The 22,872-nt window shown below is 45.0% G+C and overlaps 1 protein-coding gene across 1 annotated transcript in view; it reads left to right on the top strand.

Annotated features, from left to right (window-relative positions):
- The window catches only part of SMAD6 (SMAD family member 6), a 59,132-nt gene that overhangs the window by 2,750 nt on the left and 33,510 nt on the right, over positions 1-22,872 (top strand). The window contains exons 2-3 of the mRNA XM_081965223.1: positions 10,647-10,703; positions 14,174-14,251. Of these exons, the coding sequence (XP_081821349.1) occupies positions 10,647-10,703; positions 14,174-14,251 (135 nt within the window). The remainder of the gene's footprint in view (positions 1-10,646; positions 10,704-14,173; positions 14,252-22,872) is intronic.

Here is a 22,872-nt window from a genome sequence, read left to right as displayed (position 1 = left end):
CCCTGAGAAAAGTGACTTGTGACAGTTTTTCACACTTAATGACCATTGCAACATCCCTATGGCCACAGGATCAAAATTCAGACACTTGGCAACTAGTTCATATTTATGACGGTTGCTGTGATCCACTTTCATGGCCTTCTGAAAAGCAAAAGTCAGTGGGGTATCCAGATTCACTTAACAACTGTGTTATGAATTTAACAACGGCAGGGATTCACTTAACAAGAGAGGTTGTAAAAACGGGATGAAATTCATTTAACAACTGTCTCGTTTAGCAATAGAAATTTGGGGCTCAGTGGTGGCGTAAGTCGAGGATTACCCCTAACGTGGTTTCTTTTAAGCAAGGTTTGTTGAAGGATGATGTTTTATATGTCTACATATTCTTTTTTGACTTTCAAAGTGACTGTTGTAGGTGAGGTGGGCAAGCTGTGCAAATGAAATCCGTAAATCAGGGGTGTCCAAACTTGGCAACTTTAAGACTTGTGGACTTCAACTCCCGGGAATTCTGGGAGTTGAAGTCCACAAGTCTTAAAGTTCCCAAGTTTGGACACCCCTGCCGTAAATAAACCAAGATCCAGTTTTAGCCTTTGACTCAGCTTGGAAAAGGCAGATTTTAAGAAACCACATTGTGGCTTGATCCTAACATGCAGCCATGGTTTGGATGTGTGGAAAATTCCGTATCTAGAGAACTTTAAAACCCCAATTCCCAAACCTGTGATGTTCTCAAGGCTTTCAACGGCCTGAGAGTCACCGAATTCTTGTGAAATCAAGAACGAACATGCATAATCCCAAACAGAGTCCTTAGTCATGACACTACTTGTGGCTTTAAACTGTTTGGTTTTATTCCTTCACTGAACTGAGGTCCTGCCTTTTCCCTAAGTTTATTTCCCCCAACAACAGTCTTGTGAGACGGATTAAGGGGAAATAATATGATTGGCCTCAAGTCACCTACGTGAGTTTCTGCATCTAAGGTTGATGACCTAAGTCCTAGGTCAATGTTTCTCAACTTTGGCCAACTTGAAGATGGGCGAACTTCAACTCCCAGAATTCCTCAGCCAGCATAATTGGCTCAGTGTAATGAGCATAGTTGGCTGGGGAATTCTGGGAGTTGAAGTTCATCCATCTTCAAGTTGCCAAGGTTGAGAAACACTGTCCCAGGTCATTACCATCCCAGCAACTGACAGCATCTTCATAGCCTTGCTCAGCCACTGTTGGTGATACAAAGGTGTCTACAATGAAGTTTGGATGACTTTAGAGGAGCCGTTTTTTTTTCCACTTTGGCCACTTTAGATGTGTGGACTTCAACTCCCGGAATTCCCCAGCTGGCCAAGGTTGAGAAACACTGCTCCCTCCAGAAGATTCTCTAAAGTCACTAGTACATGAATGATCTTTATCCAATAACTCCAGCATTGCTAAACCTGACTCTTTGGCTGTGCTTTGCTATTAAGACTGGAGAAGTCTTTGTGTACATTTTTTAGGAGCTGAGCACCAATTTGTGTTGTGTTAAAGAAATCACCCCCAAATCTGGCATGTTCACACCTGAAGAACATGAGGGCCCTAAGAGGTCTATGCAATCTGCATCTCTCCTGAAGTTGCCACCCAGTTGCTACTTCTAATGTGAGATAAGAACATCCGCTCAGCGTAATGAGACTTTAATTGCAAAAAATAGGTTTCCCAAGCCTTGGCCAGTTTTTGGAGTACATCTTAACTCTTCCCCCATGGGAGGTTACACATCTCTGATCCCAGAAGACCATTCATTCCCCATGTGACATGGATTTGTATTTATTTATAATTGATCTCCTCTTGGTTTTATGGTCATCTCGAAATGGGGTCAGTCTTGATTCTTAGTAAGAGCTCTTTAAGAATCCAGTGTCAGTTTAAACTGTGGGCATTGCTGCAGCTAGTTTTACACACAACCGTTAACTCTTGATTGGCCTTCGAGAAATTCCCAGATAAAGCCTGTTGTGTTTTAGAGATATTTTTGTTTGGAACTTGTGGCTGGGGTCCAGTGGCTTGAAGGGGTGCTTGAATGTTGCCAGTATCTAAAGCAAAGAAGGAGGGACAGAAGGAAGGAAGCAGAAGAGGGAGAGCGAGAGAGAGGGAAGGAAAGGATGGAAGGAAGGAAGAAAGGAAAGATGGAAATGAGAAGGAGGGAAGCAGGGAAAGAAGGAGAGGGGAGGGAGGAAGGAAAGATGGAGAAGAGAGGGAGGGAATAGGAAGGAAGGAAAGAAGATGGGAATGAGAAGGAGGGAAACAGGGAAGAAGGAGAGGGGAGGGAGGAAGGAAAGATGGAGAAGAGAGAGGCGATAGGAAGGAAGGAAGGAGACGTTAGGAGAAGAGAGAGAGGGATGGAATCCGGAAGGAAGAAGGTAAGGAAGGAGAGGGGAGGCAGAGAGGAAGGATGGAGAAGAGGGAGGGAATAAGAAGGAAGGGAGGAAGACGTTATTGGTACCATCCAAAAAGTCCTACAGCAAATGGAATACAGTTCTTTCTATTCTCTGTGTAAGCTCAGGGAGTGATTTTGGATGGATATTTCATCCTATAGATTTTCTATCTGAAGTATGGCAGAATCTGATTTGCTTTCTCATTTGCTGTTTCTGGCTATTAAAACATCATCAACAACAAGTTAGGATAAATATTTGGAGCCTGCAAACATTGCCTGAAACGATTAGGAATAAGGAATGTGTAATTCTGTTCTAGCTCTCCCCAAATAGGGAAATCACTTTTCCTTCCAGATCCTCTTTCTGTTCTGTTTTTTGCTTCTGGATTCATGAAAATTCTGCTTCCATCAAGAACTTTGACGTTGTTTTGTGCAGGGCCCAGCACACACCGTTTATACTGGAAAGTCTTTAACAGCTGAGCGGGGAATTCCATTCCGTCCCAGTCTGGCTGCAGACAATAGTTTACATGAGGACCAACAGCTTTGCAGATGTTGCTGAACCACAATTGCTAGGATCCCTCCTCACTGGTCCAGCTGGTCTGGCTCCCGTGTCTCTGACTCAGCACCCCTTGGGTGGCCCCCCTCCCCCCCTCCCCTTTTGCACAACCCACGGGCTTTGAAACTGGTGGAACCTGGTGGGTGAAGTGTCATCATCTCCCCGATGAACTTTGCTGGCCAACTCTAACAGAATAACAGGGTTGGAAGAGGGACCTTGGAGGTCTTCCAGTCCAACCCCACCCCCCCTGCTCAAGCAGGAGACCTGGAAGTGGCTGTCCAGTCTCTTTTGAAAAGCCTCCAGTGATGGGAGCACCTACAACTTCTACTGGTTAATTGCCCTCCCTGTGAGGAAGTGTCTCCTTAATTCCAGGTTGCTTCTCTCCTTGATTAGTTCAATCAGTCAATCAACCAATCAAACAAACAAAACAAAGAATCAGAATGGAGCTGGAAGGGACCTTGGAGGTCTTCTAGTTCAACCCCCTTCTCAAGCAGGAGACCCTGCACCATTCCAGCCGAGTGACTGTCCAGTGTCTTCTTAAAAGCCTCCAGTGACGAAGCACCCACAACCTATGAAGGCAACTTCTGTTCCACTGGTTAATTGTTCTCCCTGTTAGGAAGTTTCTCCTTAATTCCAGGTTGCTTCTTCTTGATCAGTTTCCATCCGTTACTTCTTGTCCTGCTCTCTGGTGCTTTGGAGAATAGGTTGCCCCCCCCCCCCACTTCTTGGTGGCAGCCCCTCAAATATTGGAACTCAACCATTGTATCATGCATAATCCTGCTTTTTATCAGACTAGACACACCCAGTTCCTGCAACCGCTCTTCATATGTTTTATCCTCCAGCCATCATGTCTGTTGCGGGGTCCATGCAGTAAGTGGACTTTGAGCCTTTGAGCGATCCATTGAAATGCAAAGTAAGAATTGTGTTTATTTGCATTTTACTTGAAGGATGGTCCCCTCCCTGGAAACCTCCCCCCCCCAAATTCCTGAAGGAAAAGAATCCAAAACCTGCAGCCAAGGCTGGATTCCAGCCAGCAAAGAGTTAACTTTTCTACCAGGGTCTGGTATTAAAAGCAAGAAAGCAACCGAAGAGGGTGAGGGGAAAGTTTTGCGGGAATGGGATCTGTTAGATTCTAGGCTGGCTGGGTAAGAGGAGACCCATAATAAAGGGCCGGAAACCAGAAGGATCCCAGCTCCTACTTATGTGCAATTAGATCCTTTTCTTGGTGCTGAACAACAACAACAACAAAAATCATGCTTGGCTTGCTTGGCTGAAAGTTTCTGCAGGGCCTTGCAGAAGGGGCAAGTCAAATGAGGGAGGGGAAAGCAGAAGGCGACTTTTGCAAAAAGGTGCTTTCCCCTTTTCCTGATTTGGGTCGCCCTGGGAACAGCTCCCCCCCCCCCTTCCCCAGCAGCCCCTGCACAGGCGGCTGTAGCAGAATAGCTGCTGCTCACTGGAGCAGGGCTAAATCCGAGGGAGGGGAAGGGGAGGCAGGCTGCGCTTGTCCGAATCCCTCCCTTGCTTTGGCAGCAAGGAGCCCTTAACCTGGATTGGCAGGTTTTCGAAAAGTGGCATTCGGAGAGAGAATCAGTAAACGAGAATAATGCTGGAAGGGACCTTAGAGGTCTTCTAGTCCAGCCCCCTGCTCAAGCAGGAGAACCTGTAGCACTTCAGATAAGTGACTGTCTAGACTCTTCTTAAAAACCTCCAGTGATGGAGTGCCGATGATTTCTGGAGGCAACTTCTGTTCCCCTGGTTAATTGCCCTCATTGTTAGGAAGTTTCTCCTTGATTTAAGGTTGCTTCTCTCTTTGACAGGTTTCCATCCTTTGTTTCTTGTTCTGCCTTCTGGTGCTTTGGAGAATAATTTGCCCCCCTCTTCTTTGTGGCAGCCCCTCAAATACTGGAAGACTGATATCATGTCACCCTTAATTCTTCTTTTCTTTAGACTAGACAAACCCAAATCCTGCAAAGATTCTTCATATGTTTTAGTCTCCAGGCCTTTGATCATCTTAGTTGCTCTTCTCTGAACTTTTTCCAAAGTCTATCAACATCTTTTTTGTAACATGGTGACCAAAACTGGTTGCAGGATTCCAGGTATGGCCTAACTAAGGATGTATAAAGTGGTACTAATACTTTTCGTGGTTTTTATTCCATGCCTCTGTTTAAAAAATAAAGAATTTTGGGTTTTTTGGCTGTCCCCAAACCCTCGATGGCAGCTTGAGTTTGGGAAACGGATGTCCCTTGCTTTTTTCTCAGCCTTTTCAAACTTTTTAAAACTTTGGAGAATAACTCCCGGAAAATAAACACACAAACTCCGCGGTAAAATTGTAGCCTTTCTTGCTTTGCTTTCTTTCTTACCTGTGGCAATTGTATCCCAAAAATTACAGGTAGTCCTAGACTTGAAATAGTTGGTTTAGTGACTGTTCAAGGTTACAATGGCACTTTAAAAAAGTGACTTATGACCATTTTCCCCACTTAATGACTGTTGCAGCATCCCATGGTCACGTGATCAAAATGCACTTGGCAACTGACTCGTATTTATGACGACTGCAGTGTCCCAGGGTCAGGTGATGATCCCCTTTTGCGACCTTCTGACAAGCAAAGTCAATAGGGAAGGCAGATCCACTTAACAACCGTGTTATTAATTTAACAACGGCAGTGATTCACTCAACAAGGGTTGGCAAGAAAGGTTGTAAAAACGGGGCGAAATTCATTTTACAACTGTCTCATTTAGCAGCAGAAATTTTGGGCTCGATTGTTGTTGTCAGGCTGTGCTCTTTTATTATTATTATACTTGATTCATTAAACATGAATCTCAGCCACCTGAACATTCAAAAATGCATCACAAATACCAGTGACTGGTGCTAATGGTTGATAGGGGTTGCTGGCAGCTTCCTAGGTATCAACCAAGGACCTTCTTAAAATATAAGATGTTCCGAGTATGCAGTTTTTTGCAGTTCCGCTGGTGTTATTGCAGGAAGCTGCAATTTGTAGATGTATCTTGTAAAATTTTTCTCCTCCTCCTCCTCCTCCTCCTCCTCCTCCTCCTCCTCCTCCTCCTCCTCCTCCTCCTCATTATTATTATTATTATTATTATTATTAGGATGTCCAACCGTGGCAACTTCTAAGACCTGTGGGCTTCAACTCCCAGAATCCCCCTGGCTGGGGAAGTTGAAGTTCATCGGTCTTAAAAGTTGCCAAGATTGGACATCCCTGGATTATAACCAAAGGGAAGAAAAAGAGGTTTTTTTTTGGAGGGGGAGGTAGAGGAAAAATAACTGGTTTCTTCAGGCAAAAACAGATGGAGAGAACCCCACGTAGGCAAATCCCCCCCCCCCCCCCGTTCTCTTCTTTTGGCCTGGCGTTTATTATCCCCCTTTCGGTGGAGATCATTTTCAGGTTGTGCTTAGAAAGAAATCTTCCCCCTTCCTTTCTTTCTGAAGGAGTTTCTCCTCCGCTCCCCCCCCCAAACCCCCTATTTAGGTGAAGAAGTGGTGATAATATGCAGTTTGCATTTGGCTGGCGCCAGCTTGACTGGCCCTTCTATCTGACCGCCTGTCTTAAAGCAACAGCGCCTCTTATTTTTAAAAGCGGATCTTTATGGCAAGTGGAGGTTGTGTGTGTGTGTTTTTTAATGAAAAAAAAACCTCCTTTTGCAAACGTGTTTTTCAAACTTGCCAAACCTGTACGGGAGAAGAAGAACCAGCTACCTGAGCCTGAATGTCTTGGTTTGAATGATTTTTTTCTCTTGCTCCAGTAATATAATGCAATTAGATGTGGAACTGAGTAGAAATCCAGGAAAATGTTTCTTGGATGCAGTTTGGGATGGCCTCCATCTCATAAGCATGTTAGTGAAAGGGCGGAGGGAGCTGTTTTCCGTCTCCCTATTTTTTAAAAAATGTCATTTAAAGAGGGGAGGACGGACCCTCGGAGAGCCTAACATCGCTGTTAGCTATTTTCCTTTTTCATGATGCTGCAGTCGAATAAGGAGATGAGTTTTTCCTTCGTTTTTCAATTTGTTTTGCAATACCAATTTTTCCCCTGTTATGCTCTGAATTCAGTCTTTTGTATCTTTCCTATCGGGAGTGATGGAATTCTGTCCCTTGACTATTTACTGGGACACCCAATACCGTCTTCCTTGTAATAGAGGCACAGAAACCTAAAAGAGGAAAGTTTTGGCTATCTTGAGCATGCTGGACATATCTGGAGGAAGTTTGGTTTTTGCCAAAAAAAGTGACAGTGTCGTTAGGAATTTTTCAGCTCCAGAGTTAAACCAGTTTAGTTTGGTAGCCAGTTTTGACTCTTTTAGAAGAGGTTCAGGCAATACAGGCAGTCCTTGACTTACAACTATCCATTTAGTGACCATTCAGAATTTCAGTGGCATTGAAAAAAGCGACTTACAGCCATTTTTCGCACTAGGACTGTTGCAGCGTTCCCACAATCAGAATTCGGATGATTGGCAACTGGCGTGTATTTAGGACGGTCGCAGGGTCCCAGGGTCACGTGATCCCTTTTTGTGACCTCCTGACAAGCAAAGTCAAGGGGGAAGCCTGATTCACTTAACAACCGGGTTACTAACTTAACGACTGCAGTGATTCATTTAACAACGGTGGCACGAAAGGTTGTAAAACGGGGCAAAACTCACTTAACAACTGTCTTGCTGAGCAATGGAAATTTTGGGCTCCATTGTAGTCATAAGTCAAGGACTACCTGTATACCTTTTACCCAGAAGCTCAAGACCAGAGAGAGCGAGAGAGAGAGAGAAGGAGGGAGGGAGGAACACCTTGCTAAGCCATGGTTTAGCCAACTGGTTAACTTTCATTAACTGAAAATTAATGGCTGAGACCAGGAGAGTGAAGGTAAACTACTATGAAGCTGGAATTACGACAGGCACTTAGTGTCCCATGAAAGGATGCAAGTTGTAGAATATTGATATTGTCATGAACATTTCATTATTTCTCCTCGTGGCAATTCTGATGGTGCAATTAAACTTCATCTGGTTTTTATGTGCGTCACTGTAGAAGCCAGACAAAATTTCAGTGGCCCTCTTACGACTGCTCCTTGGATGTTTTTTGACCATCCCAATGGACATCTCTGTTCTTTTGCGGTTCTACTTCCCCCCAAGGTTTTATGATGCAGGAGAGGAGAAAAGATGAAGGGAGAAAAGTCTTGGTGATGGGGCATCAGTTGAGGGGACAAATGCAGGAAGTGCCTTGGAGAAATGGTGGCAACCTTATTTTAAATGTTGTCCTGCGAGAGGAGTTCCATTTCTCCTCCGGCGACTCTTCTGTTTTGTTTTCTTAAGCATCAAAGAAAACGTGGTCAAAGAAACAAAGGATAAAAATGTGACCTACTTAAAAATTGATATGTGCCAAAGAGCTGAAGAAGTTTCTTGGATGAGAAGTAAAAAGCAAGAAAGTCCCAATTGCCTCCTGAAAAAGCACCTTTGGGACTGCTATGTTTGCAATTGCTGCAAAGAAAAAATGTTCAAGGGAAAAAAACTAGAAAATGGATAGAAATGCTTCTCAAGGAGAGAAGCAGCCTGGAATTAAGGAGAAACTTCCTAACAGGGAGAACAATCAACCAGTGGAACAGAAGTTGCCTTCAGAGGTTGTGGGAGCTTCGTTACTGGAGGCTTTTCAGAGGACACTGGACAGCTCTTAAGAAGGATTAGTGGTGGCATGATAGCAGTCTTCTAATACTTGAGGTGCTGCCACCAAGAAGAGGGGACCCACCTATTCTCCAAAGCACCAGAAGGCAGGACAAGAAGCAACGGATGGGAACCAAATACCGTCTTCCTTGTAATAGAGGCACAGAAACCTAAAAGAGGAAAGTTTTGGCTGTCTTGAGCATGCTAGACATATCCGGAGGAAGTTTGGTTTTTGCCAAAAAAGTGACAGTGTCGTTAGGAATTTTTCAGCTCCAGAGTTAAACCAGTTTAGTTTGTTAGCCAGTTTTGACTCTTTTAGTTCCCTGCTGAGCTATCCGCTGGTGTTTACCCAATGCAAAATAATACGTGGTTTGCTGAATTAACTCAGTCGCGCAAATTCTTAAAACACCTGAATCATCCATCAAACCTTCTGGTTGGATTTGCACCTCATGCTGATCCTTTAACCCAGTGGATTTTAGGCTGTGTGTTATGCAAAAGCCAGCTCCTTTGTTGCACTCCTTTGAATTAGCTCAAGGTTTTGGGAACCCCTGGACCACAATTAAAGTCCCTTTGAGGCTCTTGAAAGGAGGGGAAATGGCACTTACTGGATTCACACGTTGTCCTAAAAACCAGGATTCCATTTGTTTGGTCTGGATTTAGTGCATTGTCCAAACAAAGACTCTGTCTCTAATGAACCAGGCCTTAGTATGGCATGTGAATATGCCATTATTTGCTTGAAAACTGTCCCGGTGTTAAGAGGCTCTGCATTCTTGTATTGCTGGAACGAATAGAATAGAATAACAGAGTTGGAAGGGACCTTGGAGGTCTTCTAGTCCAACCCACTGCTTAGACAGGAAAACTGTGAGGAAGATACTTTGAGTTCAAGCAAAAGATGGTAGTTTTCCAGGCACATGGGGATAAAGTTCTAAATTTGGGGGCTGCCTCTCCAACTGACATGGAGAAAACTTAACTACAGGTAGTCCTTGACTTCCAACAGCTCATTTAGTGACCGTTCAAAATTTACAATGGCACTGAAAAACATGACTTACAAGCATTTTTCACAACTTTCGCAGCATGCCCATGGTCTTGCAATCAAAATTCAAATGCTTGGCGTCTGGGTTCATCTTTATGACGGTCGCCGTGTCCCCGGGGTCACGTGATTTACCTTTTAAGACTTTCTGACAAGCAAAATTAATGGGGAAGCCAGGTTCACTTCACAACCAGGTTACTAAGTGAACAGCTGCAGTGGTTCACTTAACAACGGTGGCAAGAAATGTCATAAAAGAGCAATAAAATGTTACATTACTCTCTTGACAAATGTCTCCCTTAACAACAGAAATTTGGGGTTCAGTTATGGTCATAGGTCAAGCACTACCTATTACAGGCTGGATCACATTCTTTGTGAGGACCAGACTTGTATTCAGCCAACCTAAAACCCTATTGCTTTCAATGGGATTGTTGCAGAGTAAATGACCTGGAAAATGATAAGTCACGGTCTCTTTAATACATATGTACCATATGCTAAACCCACGTAACTGATGTATTCTACATTTTCCCCAAGGGACAAAGCGCCTATTTGTACCACGCCATCTTATGATTAAGCATTATGGTTTGCTTGATGCAACATGCTAAGGCAGTATTTCTCAACCTTGGCCATTTCAAGATAGGTGGACTTCTGGGAGTTGAAGTCCACACACACCTTCAAACGACCAAGTTTGAGAAAACTATGCTAAGAAGGTCTTAGGGGTTCCTAGGAAATGCCGACCCACAGACTACCCTATCCCTATTTAGTCAAGTGTTGGGTCAGCCAAGCAAGGGAACTTGGATGGAGGGTTATTTGTGGACCATGGAAGTCTTCTACTCATAAGAATTGCATGCATCTAAGCCCTGAAGCTTGGCAAAGGAAGTTGAGTTGGTTATTCTGCTTTTTGTCAATTGAAGTATCTTTTCATACATGTGAGCTTCTGACCAATATCCTATCCTTTGTTCAACTACAAGTGACTTCATTGAGATAGAAACCAACTTAGATAATAGTTCATTTGCCTCCTTTTTCTTTTTCAGAATCGCCACCCCCTCCTTATTCCCGGCTGTCTCCAAAGGATGAGCAAAAGCCATTGAGTAAGTATGTTCTCCACCCAGACTTCCCTCCTGTAGTTTTCTGAGCATTAGTAAGAACGGTCCACTTGTGATATTCACAACTGGAGACCTGTATTTTGATTCTTTTCCAAATGGAAGATGGCCACTTTTGACTTTTCTCTGTGCGTGTAATGCAAGGTGATAGCAATAGCACTTAGACTTATATATCGCTTCACAGTGCTTTACAGCCCTCTCTAAGTGGTTTACAGAGTCAGCCTCTTGCCCCCAACAATCTGGGCCCTCATTTTACCGACCCTGGAAGGACGGAAGGCTGAGTCAACCTTGAGCTTGGTGAGATTCGAACTGCCAAATTGCAGTCAGTGGGCAGTCAGCAGAAGTAGCCTGCAGTACTGCACTCTCACCACTGCGCCACCACGGCTCATAATGTAGACATAAAACAGAATAGCAGAGTTGTAAGGGACCTTGGAGGTCTTCTAGTCCAGCCCCCTGCTCGAGCAGGAGCCCCTAGACCAGTGGTTCTCAACCTTCCCAATGCCGCGACTCTTTAATACAGTTCCTCATGTTGTTGTGGTCCCCAACCATAAAATTGGTGTCTCGGTTCCTAAGACCATCGAAAATATGTGTTTTCCGATGGTCTTAGGCGACCCCTGTGAAAGGATCGTTCGACCCCCTAAAGGGGTCCCGACCCACAGGTTGAGAACCCCTGCCCTAGACCATTTCAGACAAATGGTTGTCCAATCTCTTTTTGAAAGCCTCCAGTGATGAAGCAGCCCCAACTTCTGAAGGCAACTTCTGTTGCACTAGTTAATTTTCCTCACTGTTAGGAAGTTTATCCTTAATTCCAGGTTGCTTCTCTCCTTGATTAGTTTCCACCCATTGTTTCTAGTCCTGCCTTTTGGTGCTTTGGAGAAGAGTTTGATCTCCTTCCCTCTCCCCATCTTGAACGGCTTGTACATGGAAGGCTTGTAGAGTGCTGTTATGGATTATGCAAAGGATGGAGAACTACTATCCTTGGATGAAACTCAGTGTGACACATTGCAGAGCGAGTAAGAAGATTCTTAGGTCTGGTGCTTACAAGAGTCCTGGCATGGGTAGAATTATCCAAACCAACATAGCAAAGGTGGTTTCAAGAAACAACGAGGCCCCTTCGGTTTGTTGGAGGTTTCGTTTCAGCATTAGAAGAGGTTCAGGCAATACAGGCAGTCCTTGACTTACAACTATCCATTTAGTGACCATTCAGAATTTCAGTGGCATTGAAAAAAGCGACTTACAGCCATTTTTCGCACTAGGACTGTTGCAGCGTTCCCACAATCAGAATTCGGATGATTGGCAACTGGCGTGTATTTAGGACGGTCGCAGGGTCCCAGGGTCACGTGATCCCTTTTTGTGACCTCCTGACAAGCAAAGTCAAGGGGGAAGCCTGATTCACTTAACAACCGGGTTACTAACTTAACGACTGCAGCGATTCATTTAACAACGGTGGCACGAAAGGTTGTAAAACGGGGCAAAACTCAAAGTGACCTTTCAAAGTTACAACAACACTGGAAAAAGTCACTTAAGGCCATTTTGTTTGTTTACAACCGCTGCAGTATCCCTGTGATCACGTGATCAAAATTCAGACACTTGGCAACTGACATGTACTTATGACGGTTGCAGTGTCCTGGGGTCATGTGATCCCCTTTTGTGACCTTCTGACAAGCAAAGTCAATGGGGAAGCCGGATTCACTTAACAACCGGGTTACTAACTTGACAGCTGCAGTGATTCACTTAACTCTGGCAAGAAAAGTCATAAAATGGGGCAAAACTCACTTAACAATTGTCTCGCTTAGCATCATAAATTTGGGGGTCAATTATGGTCCTAAGTTGAGTATTGTGTCCACCCTGGATAATAATGGTATTCTTGGTAGACAGGAAACTCCGAGTTCATGTATTGGAACTTTGCTTTTTCAACCAGCAGAATTGGGAAGAAAAGTGAAAACCAGCAAAATAATTAATTGATTTGTACCCGGCTTTTGGAGCACATTTTTAAATAAAGTGGCACAAGTGAAGGAGAGAGAGAGAGAGAGAGAGAGAGAGAGGGAGAGAGAGAGAGAGAGAGGGAGAGAGACACTTAACAAAAGACTTTTAACTTGTTAAAACAAAGTTTTCTTGGTCTCTGGCGGGGAGGAAGGAAGGAAGGAAACAAGAATAAACAGCTTCAAGAATTTTAATAGCGATAATTAAGTTATAGTAACAATGAGGAGTTTGGTGTAACCTTAGCTATGGAGCTCCAAGTTTCTACTTGTTCAATCCACTCAACCCTGGTTATTTTGGAGGTCCAAATCCTGCCAGTGTTTGTGCATTTGGAAAAGAGAACTCCTGCTCTTCATTCGTATTAGCCGTTGGCGTCTCTTGGTTAGGTTAAGAGAAAACCTTTGGTGAACTGCAGTCTCTCATCTCAGCAAACAAGACAGACCTGACTTATATTTTCAGGGCAACTCCTTAAAAATAGTTATATTATAGGTAGGGGACTGGATCATACGATGAATGGTTGCAGGAACTGGGCATGGCTAGTCTAGTGAAGGAGCATTTATTAGTGCTTAATTAACATTGTGTTGTCTGGATATTTGGTTTGTTTAACAATACTGTTAATCACCACCCCTTTTCCCCAACCATTGATAAAATGGATTCCATGTTTGATAATATTCTGTATCCTCTTTCTGTTTAATTCTTCAGGTCAATCTGTCCACTTCTGCACACACTAGTATTTTTTTTAATTATTTCTTCATCTCATGTTGTTACTTCATTTTTCCAGGATTGTGCAAATATAATCCTTGCTGCTGTCAAAACCTGCAATATTAAATACATACTTATCTAGTGTACCCGGTATCATACAATTTCCTATATTTTCATCAAGAGGGCTACTTAAAAGTCAGCCAGGCAGGAAGCTGGAGACTTAAAACGTGAAGGAAGGCTGCAGGATTTGGGTTTAGCTAGTCTAAAGAAAAGAAGAATTAGGGGTGGCATGATAGCAGTACTTGAGGGGCTGCCACAAAGAAGAGGGGGGGGTCAAATCATTCTCCAAAGCAAGACAAGAAACAATGGATGGAAACTAAGCAAGGAGAGAAGCAACCTAGAATTAAAGAGAAACTTCCTAATAGTGAGAACAATTAACTAGTAGGAACTCCTGACTTCAGAAATCGTCACTGGAGGTGTTCAAGAAGAGTCACTTGTCTGAAATAGTATAGGTTCTCCTGCTTGAGCAGGGGGCAGGACTAGAAGACCTCCAAGGTCCCTCCCAGCTTGTTCTGTTCTGTTCTATTCTATTTTCTGCTTCCACGTGGCTGCTTTATGGAGAAGTACATGAGTGCTCCCTCCCACAATTGTGAAAGCACCTTTGGGAAAGTGAGTGAGAACCGTTGCGCAGCCCTTGTGGGAATGTTTCTTGGGATGGTAAAATTATTGGCCGTCTAGAAAATAACATGTGCCTCTTTTTTCCCTCTGCTTCCTAGACCTTTCAAATTCCACGTTGTCCTACACTGAAACGGAGGCTACAAATTCACCCAATGTCATCGCTGGAGACTTTTCTGGTAGGTAGATCTTTTAATGTGCGGGATACAATGTTGGTTTTAGCAAGACTTTCCGAAGAAAAATAACCCGTGCATTAAATGTCTATGGAGGTTCTCAGTCCTCCAGATCATGGTTGTCCCTAAGGTGCTTTTTCAAAAAAACCAAAACAAACCTGGGCTGTCTTTGTTTCTGCTTGAAGACGTTTTGCTTCTCATCTAAGAAGCTTCTTCAGTTCTTGAGAACTGAAGAAGCTTCTTGGATGAGAAGCGAAATGTCTTCAAGCAAAACCACAAGCAAAGACCAAGAAAGTCCAGTTGCCTTCTGAAAAAGTGCCCTTGGGACTTTGTGTACTAGCAAACTTCGTGTACCAACAAAGGTGTTCCCAATGTTAAATAAATCCCAGGAATCAAAATACTTTCACAAGATAAAGCTAGTTAATATACGGGTAAGTCCTCGATCTACAAGTAGTAGATTTAGTGTAACCTTTCAAAGTTACAACAGCACTGAAAAAAGGGACCATTTGTTCCAGTTGTGAGCGTGGTAGCATCCTCGTATGATCACGTGATCAAAATCCAGAGGCTTAGCAGCTGGTTCATATTTATGACGGTCACAGTTTCTCAGGGTCACGTGATCCCTTTTGCAATCTGCTGACAAGCAAAGGAAATGAGGAAGCCAGGCTCACTTAACAGCTGTGTTACTAACTTAATAACTGCAGTGACTCACTTAGCAACCAAGGCAAGAAAAGTCATAAAATGGGGCAATGGTCTCAGTTAGCAGCAGAAATTTTGGGCTCAATTGCGGTCATACGTTGAGGACTACCTGTACTTCCTCTCTCGTAGGATTGCTTGTCGTGGACTTGGCACTGTGGATCACTTAATGATCCCAGTAAAAGGTCCCCTTGTTTATAAGCCTTTAGCACTGGTATGGTTAAAATGTGCAAAGGAATGCATTTTATCAGTACAGGGAAAGCATGAAATACATTCTAACAAACACTCAGTTCCAGAAATCTGCATTTGTCAAATTCGTTAAGAATTAATAAGGAAAGGAAAGAAACAGATTCAATGTATTTGATGGTAGTACTGAAAATCAGTAAGCAAATGTTATCTTTCATGGCCAAAGTCTGCTCCTCAAATAGACTGCAGATGTATTTTGTGTAAATATTTCTATTTGTCTGAATAATTGTTTCTCCAAAAATTGCTTGAATGCTCATATTTAAAAGTAAGCTTCACCTGTTTTCTATTTATAACCTGAACCTTGATGCTTGAGAAGTTTCTCTGAAATATTAATGATTTGTTTACTTTTTGCAGGAAAAAACAATTCCCCAAACCCCCGTTATATCACTTAAATTGCTAGCAGATTTTCCTACTGAATATAGTAGTTAGGGAGTTTACTGTATTGATTTATAGGCCATATCAAAGTGCAGAGTTCCAAACACAAATTATTACTAAAATCCGATAAAAACAATGTAAAATGAAATTGGAATAAAATAAAATTTAGAATGAAATTGCAATACAATGCAATTTAAAATGAAATGGGAGTAAAATGCAATAATTTAATTTGTAGATAAACAATACAGAACATTCCTGCTTTGAAACACATGCAAATTGCACATGGCTGTGCATGTAACTTCTATAGGTGCAGATATCCATGTTGCCTCTCCTGTTTCAAAAAGTATTTCTGCCCTGTTTAGCAAGGAGTCCAGTAACGGTTTTCCTGTTTTGCAGGACTTTTGTTTGCTCAGGAACTTTGATAACCTTTTTCTCACCCTTCTCTTGTTATTGTTTGTGAAACTGCTAGGGTAGGAAAGTGGGGGGAAATTAACGTTACTGATTGTAGGTCCTTTAAAAAAAAAGTACTTTGCATTGGTTTAGATGTATCACAAAATAGTTTGTTGCCCCAGAATATAGTTCTTGGTGATTGGCATTTAGAGTCCTCCTGCATGGAAGGAGGAAAAGGAACTGCTGAACAAGCCAGCTGTGGCTTAGTTCTCAAGGAGGCTAGCGGTGTTGATGGGGTGGCCAGAGTAGAGGAGAAGGTGGTGAGATCCATCTACGCCTAATGATTGATGGCTGTCCTTTAGGGCAGAGGTCTCCAACTTGGGCAACTTTAAGACTTGTGGACCTCAACTCCCAGAATTCCTCTAGCCAGCAAAACTTGTGGACCTGAACTCCCAGAATTCCTCAGCCAGCTTGCTGGCTGAGGAATTCTGGGAGTTGAGGTCCACAAGTTTTGCTGGCTGAGGAATTCTGGGAGTTGAGGTCCACAAGTTTTGCTGGCTGAGGAATTCTGGGAGTTGAGGTCCACAAGTTTTGCTGGCTGAGGAATTCTGGGAGTTGAGGTCCACAAGTTTTGCTGGCTGAGGAATTCTGGGAGTTGAGGTCCACAAGTTTTGCTGGCTGAGGAATTCTGGGAGTTGAGGTCCACAAGTTTTGCTGGCTGAGGAATTCTGGGAGTTGAGGTCCACAAGTTTTGCTGGCTGAGGAATTCTGGGAGTTGAGGTCCACAAATCTTAAAGTTGCCCAGGTTGGAGACCCCTGCTTTTAGGGGCACTTTGGTGCATTAAACACAGACGGTCTGATGTTGGAAATGAAGTTCAGAATCTGCAGGTTGCCTTCAACTTAAGGGCCACCATTGAGCCCGGAATACCTGTTGCTAAGGGACCGTTGCTAAGGGAGCTTTGCCCCATTTTACAACCTTCCTTGCCAGGGTTGTTAAATGAATCGCTTCAGTTATGAAGTCAGTAACCCGGTTGTCCAGTGGATCCGGCTTCCCCATTGACTTCACTTGTCAAAAGATCGCCAAGGGGGATCGCGTGACCCCGAGGCGGCTGCAAACGTCATAAATATGAACCCGTTGGCGAGTATCTGGATTTTGAACACATGATCGTCAGGATGCTTCAAAAGTCCTAACTGAAAAATGGTTGTAATTGAAACATTGGAAAAAAGTCCCTCTTTTGGTGCCGTTGTAACTTTGGTCACTAAGCAAACTGTTATAACTCAAGGACTACCTGTATCCCTTTTGTATTTCCCAAGCATAGGAATATGGTATTCCATTAAATTATATCTCAGCAATTCTCAGATGCTTCCTTTGTGGCTGAACTTTTATCCACCCTGGAAAGTTTCCTACTTAACTGCAATTGCTCCTAAAAGCTTGTTGGAGCTAATGAAGTTCTGCAAATGTGTTACTTACTCTAAAGAAGGTAGAAGTTTAAGGTCCAAAAATGGAGCGGGGCCATTCCCACAGCTTCGTGCGCAGGAAACCGTAAGGCTCGGTGCTTTCTTCTCTCAAGATGGATTGTGTGCCAACTCGGAGCGGAAAGGTTGAGAAAGCTTCCAGAAATTTGATTCCAACGTGTAGGAATGTGAGATATTTTTTGGGCCTCAGGAAGGGACATGTGCTTGCGTGGTAGAACTCGGCCTGTCTTGGCTTCTGACTCAGCTCTCAAGCTCAAGTAAATACAGTTTCTGACCACTGGCCTAGAGGGAGGGGAATATAAGGTGCTTTTACTATCAACTTTTGGGCGGTGAGCTCTGAAACACCTGGTGTGAACCAGCATCTGATTTTCTCTCTCTTTTTCAAAACGAGCTGTGGATGAGCGGCCCAGGTGTCCTTTACTTGCAGGGCGGAAGGGGATGGCTTCCTGTGGCACCTTACCTTTGCATAACCGTCAGAAGCACGCACGCACACAAACACACACCCAACAAGTGGGCTTAAAACTTTTCTGCTAGAACAAAATAACGATCACTTGGTAACCAAAATGGTAGTGTAATTGGATATTCCCATCTCCTACTGTGGAATTTCAAGCGGCTCAGCTTTTCATAAGAGTCTAATGTGGGTTATTTATCATCCCCCAGTGGGCAGAGCTGCATCTATAGGATAAGAGCCTGGCTGCGGTTTAACCCTTCAGTGGCCAGACTAAAGCAACAATTGGGATCCGCAAAACGGTGACCGAGATTGGCAAGCAGGGACTGGCTGTAAATTGGGGGGGGGGGGCATAACCTCCCCCCCTCCGCCCCCTCCCCGTTCCTTAGGTGGCTGCCAGGGGTGGGTTCTGGCAGGCATTATTGCTGATTCGCTCGTGTGGATGCGCTTGATTTGTGCTGCGCACACATGCACAGTGCAATTAAAACTGTTCTGCGCATGGGGAGAACCACCTGGGGAACCAGTTCGGGGGCATGGCAGGCCTGAGTCACTGCTGGTTCCAGTGACCCTTGCCGCCAAACCACTACCGGTTCAGCTGAACCAGTCTGAACCGGTAGGAACCCACCGGTGGCTGGAAAGTGGCTGCCCTTTAGGGAATGAGTCTGATGAAGAACTGGGGTCGGTCCTCCGTAGAGGTGTTGAGGGATGGGGATTTGCTTTCCTTTCTGGATGGGAGCGCAATCTGGTTGCAATACATTGCCCTTTGCCCACCCACCCCAATTGCTGGCTGAAGAATTCTGGCACTTGAAGTCCCTGCAGCTTCAAAATGGCCAAGATTGAGATGCTGTTTGAACACCTCCAGCAAAAGACGCTGCTCCAACCTTGAGCCTTTCCCTTTTCACAACTGCACAGTTCACGACTGGTACTTTCAGGTAGAGCAGGGCTGTCCAACACAAGGCCCGCAGGCCGGATTCGGCCCACGATGTGGTCAGGTCCGGCCCATGGCGCCGTCCTGGGAAATGTAAGGGGGCTGTCCACGTTGCTTCAGCCCCGTCTACCGAATGGAAAGAGGAAACATGCCAGCAGTTTGGGGGAGTGGCGTCAAGCTGGCCACGCCCATCCAGTTGGCCACGCCCACTCAGTCCGGGGGCCCTCACAGCCCCCCCAAGGTCAACCACAGCCCTGATGTGGCCCTGAATGAAATTGAGTTTGACAGCCCTGAGGTTGAGTTTTCCTAACATTCGGTCTCTTCGTGCTCTGCCATAAGAGAAAAAGGTCCGTTGCGTATTTGAAGAGGCGCTTAAGTTAGGAACACGGTCATTCAGTGAATCTGGCTTCCCCCTTGACTTTGCTTGTCAGAAGGCCACAAAAGGGGGACCTTCTGCAGCCGTCATAAGTATGAATCAATTGCCAATTGTCTGAATTTTGATCATGTGACGCTGCAAAGGTGGTAAGTGTGAAAAATGGCAATCTATGAAGATTGTCCAGTTCTAACTGGGATGTCTGGCAGGAATTGGACTGAGTCCAGCAGATCCTCCTTCTCTGCTACAGCCCATCCTGGTTTTTCAGTTCGGCTTATCTTGCAAATTTGCTATTATGGGTGGTCCTTAACTTGTTGTTAGTTGCGAAGTCGTGTCCCACCCATCGCAATCCCATGGACAACCTTCCTCCAGGCCTTCCTGCCCTCTACCATCCTCTGGAGTCCATTTAACACGCCGACTGCTTCAGTGACTTCATCCAGCCACCTCCTTCTCTGCCATCCCCTTCTTCTTTTGCCCTCCATCGTTCCCAGCATGAGGCTCTTCTCCAGGGAGTCCTTCTTCCTTCTCATTAGGTGGCCAAAGTACTTGAGTTTCCTCTTCAGGATCTGGCCTTCTAAAGAGCAGCCAAGGTTGGTCTCCTCTAGGATTGACCAGTTGGATTGCCTTGCAGTCCAAGGGACTCGCAGGAGCCTTCTCCAGCCCCAGAGTTCAAAGTCCTCAATTCTTTGGCTGTAGTTCTTGACTTACAACCAATCAATTAGGAACTGTTTGAAGTTACCACAGATCCTCCCCAAAATACTTACAAGCTGGTTCCAAAATAGCAATGCATCTACTCACAAGACTGCATTTTGGAGATTTGGTAGCTGGCCTGAATTTATGACCATGATTTACAATGTTTTTCCTGAAAAACTAGCACTTACCTCAAGGGAGGGGGGGTGTTTGTGAAAAAACACTCCCTAGCAAGCTGTGGGGTTCTCTTAATGATTGCAAACAGTCACTTTACGACTGCATCAAAACTAGGTCATAAAATTGGGTTGGTTGACCTTCTTTACTACCAACTTGTCATAATGGGCGGTCTCCATTATGGTCGTAAATTTAGGAATACCTGTGCAAAGATGAAATGCAGATCAAACTGGAGTTCTTATATTTTCAGATGAAAGGTAGTATTTAAAGGAAGAAAAGCTCCTTCTGTTTTTCCTCTCTGGTGCCATCTGATCTTCTCAGGAAAAAAATATTTTGTATTCCTCATAAAAACAATATAGTTTGATGGGCAGGATTGTTGGTGCCATAAATTAGCTAACTTTTTAAATTGAAGCTTTTTGCAGTGTGCTTGAAAGGATTATAATTTGTGAATTTCCACTATCCTTACATGGCTGGCTGGGGAATTCTGGGAGTTGAAGTCCACAAGTCTTAAAGTTCCCAAGTTTGGACACCCCTGGGTTAAGCTCTCAAAGCCTTGGAACAGCTGAGGGACTTGAGGGTAGATTCCTGGCCGAGCCTAGATTCCTCTCCACCCGTTCCCCTTTCAGGTTTTTTTATTTTTTGTAAACCAAAGAAGCCAAAATATTTGGAAGGCGAAAAGGAGCTTTTTTAAAGGCGGAAATATATTACTCAAATTAATGCCCTGGATGCCAGCATCCCTCTCTTTGGCTGTGAGACTGTGGTGGCGAGAGCCAGCCGGTTTGGGCAGGGGAGGGGGGGGGCTAAGTAGGAAAGAACATCAAAGGCTCTGAATAAACCTTTGAACATTTTCACCCCCCCCCCCCCCCCCCAAGCCTGGTTTTCGTAGCCTTCACACTTGCTGGCTCTCCTTATTTCAGTTTTTCACAAAACTTCCCTTAGTTGTCCAGGAGAAGGCAATGAAATAGGGAATCCATGGCCGTGGCATTAAAAATAGTGACTTATGACCACTCTTCACGTTTATGGGTGAAGGCGTGATGATGCAGGAGCCATGGTGGTGCAGTGGTTAGAGTACAGTATTGCAGGCCAATCCTGCCCAATGCCAGCAGTTTGATTCTCACTGGCTGAAGGTTGACTCAGCCTTCCGTCCTTATGAGGTCGGTAAAATGAGGACCCAGATTGTTGGGGGCAAGAGGCTGACTCTAAACCTCTTAGATAGCTATAAAGCACTGTGAAGCAGTATATAAAGCTATGTGCTATTGCTCGCTCTGTCTGTCTGTCTGTCTGTCTGTCTGTCTGTCTGTCTATGAGCCGTGGTAGCACAGTGGTTAGAATGCAGGGCTAACTCACTGCCCACTGCCAGGAGTTCGATCCCGACCGGCTCAAGGTTGAGTCAGCCTTCCATCCTTCCAAGATCAGTAAAATGAGGACCCGGATTGATGTGGGACAAGAGGCTGACTTTGTAAACCACTCAAAGAGGGCTATAAAGCATTGTGCAGCAGGAGATCAGTCTAACGGCTATTGCTATTTATAACTATGGCCATAGCCACACCCCCATAGTCACGTGATCAAAATTCAGCCGCTTGGCAATTGGCGTGTCTTTATGATGGTTGCGGTGTCCTGGATCATGTGATCACCTTTTGTCACTAGCAAAGCCAATGGGGAAGCCAGATTCACTTAACAACCATGTTATTAACTGAACAACTGCAGTGATTTGTTTGACAACTGGCAAGAAAGGTCGTAAAATGGGGGGAGGGAACTCACTTAACTCCCTTGCTTAACAGCGGAAAAGTTTGGCTTAATTGTGGTCGTAAATTGAGGTCTACCTATTGTTAGATTCTCAATAACGAGTCTGAGGCGGCTGTCAGTCCAACAGGTTTTATTCTTCTAACAACTAGCTGACAGGAACACAACGCGGGCCGTCTGACAGCTATTTATACTTGCAGCTGTCAGACGGCTTAACCAATGAAATCTCGACAATTCTCCCGCCGGCTGGAGCCGCGCCTTGGCCAATCAGAGGGCTCCCTGAACGCCCTCTGCTGGCCAGGCTCGGCAGAACTCAACACCCCTTTCCCCCGGATAGCGCATGCGTAATCGTCGAGATAGCCTGGGCGTCTGCGCACGCGCTGGGAACGCCTAAGCGAAGATGGCGTTTCGTCCGAGGTGGAAGGAGTGTCCGCTCCGCCCCTATGACGACTCGCTGGAGGAACGGCTTCGGCGGGCCCAACCCCATGGAACGGATTCAACTGAACAGGTGAGTGAACCAGCGCACCGGGAGCGCGATGTGCGGAATCGGAGACAGGATTTTGTACAGAGTCGGGCCGGCAGGCGGCGTTGTCAGGGCCTGGTTGTGGTAGTCCGCGGTTTGCGTGCGTTGGATCTTCTGCCGGTCGCCTCCGTAACAAGTCTAAATGCCGCCGCCAAGATCTCCCATCGTGGAGGAGGACCCTGTAAGAACAGGGCCCTGTTACTTCGGTGACTCTTCCCGGTACCCACTTTGGCTCCCCTGCGAAATTGCGGGCGAAAACCTCCTCCCCCACCAGAAAGGCCCTTGGGGGGGTAGAGGGGGTGAAGGAAGGAATGGAAAAAAGAGGATTAAGACGGTCTAAGGTAGAGCGGAGGCGGCGGCCCATGAGTAATTCAGAGGGAGCTTTGCCCGTGGAGGAGGAAGGGGTGGTGTGTTGGGAACGAAGGTATGTCTGGATGCGCTCGGGCCATGGGAGGGCGGACATGCGGGCAAACGCATCCTTAGCCGAGCGTACGGCCCTTTCTGCCAGACCATTGCTGGCAGGGTGATGTGGAGAAACGGGGGCATGGCGTATGCCGAGAGAGGTTAG

This window comes from Natrix helvetica (genome assembly GCF_964273705.1).
Source record: "Natrix helvetica genome assembly, chromosome: 12".
NCBI lineage: Eukaryota > Metazoa > Chordata > Lepidosauria > Squamata > Natricidae > Natrix > Natrix helvetica.
This window is presented reverse-complemented; position numbering and strand designations above follow the sequence as displayed.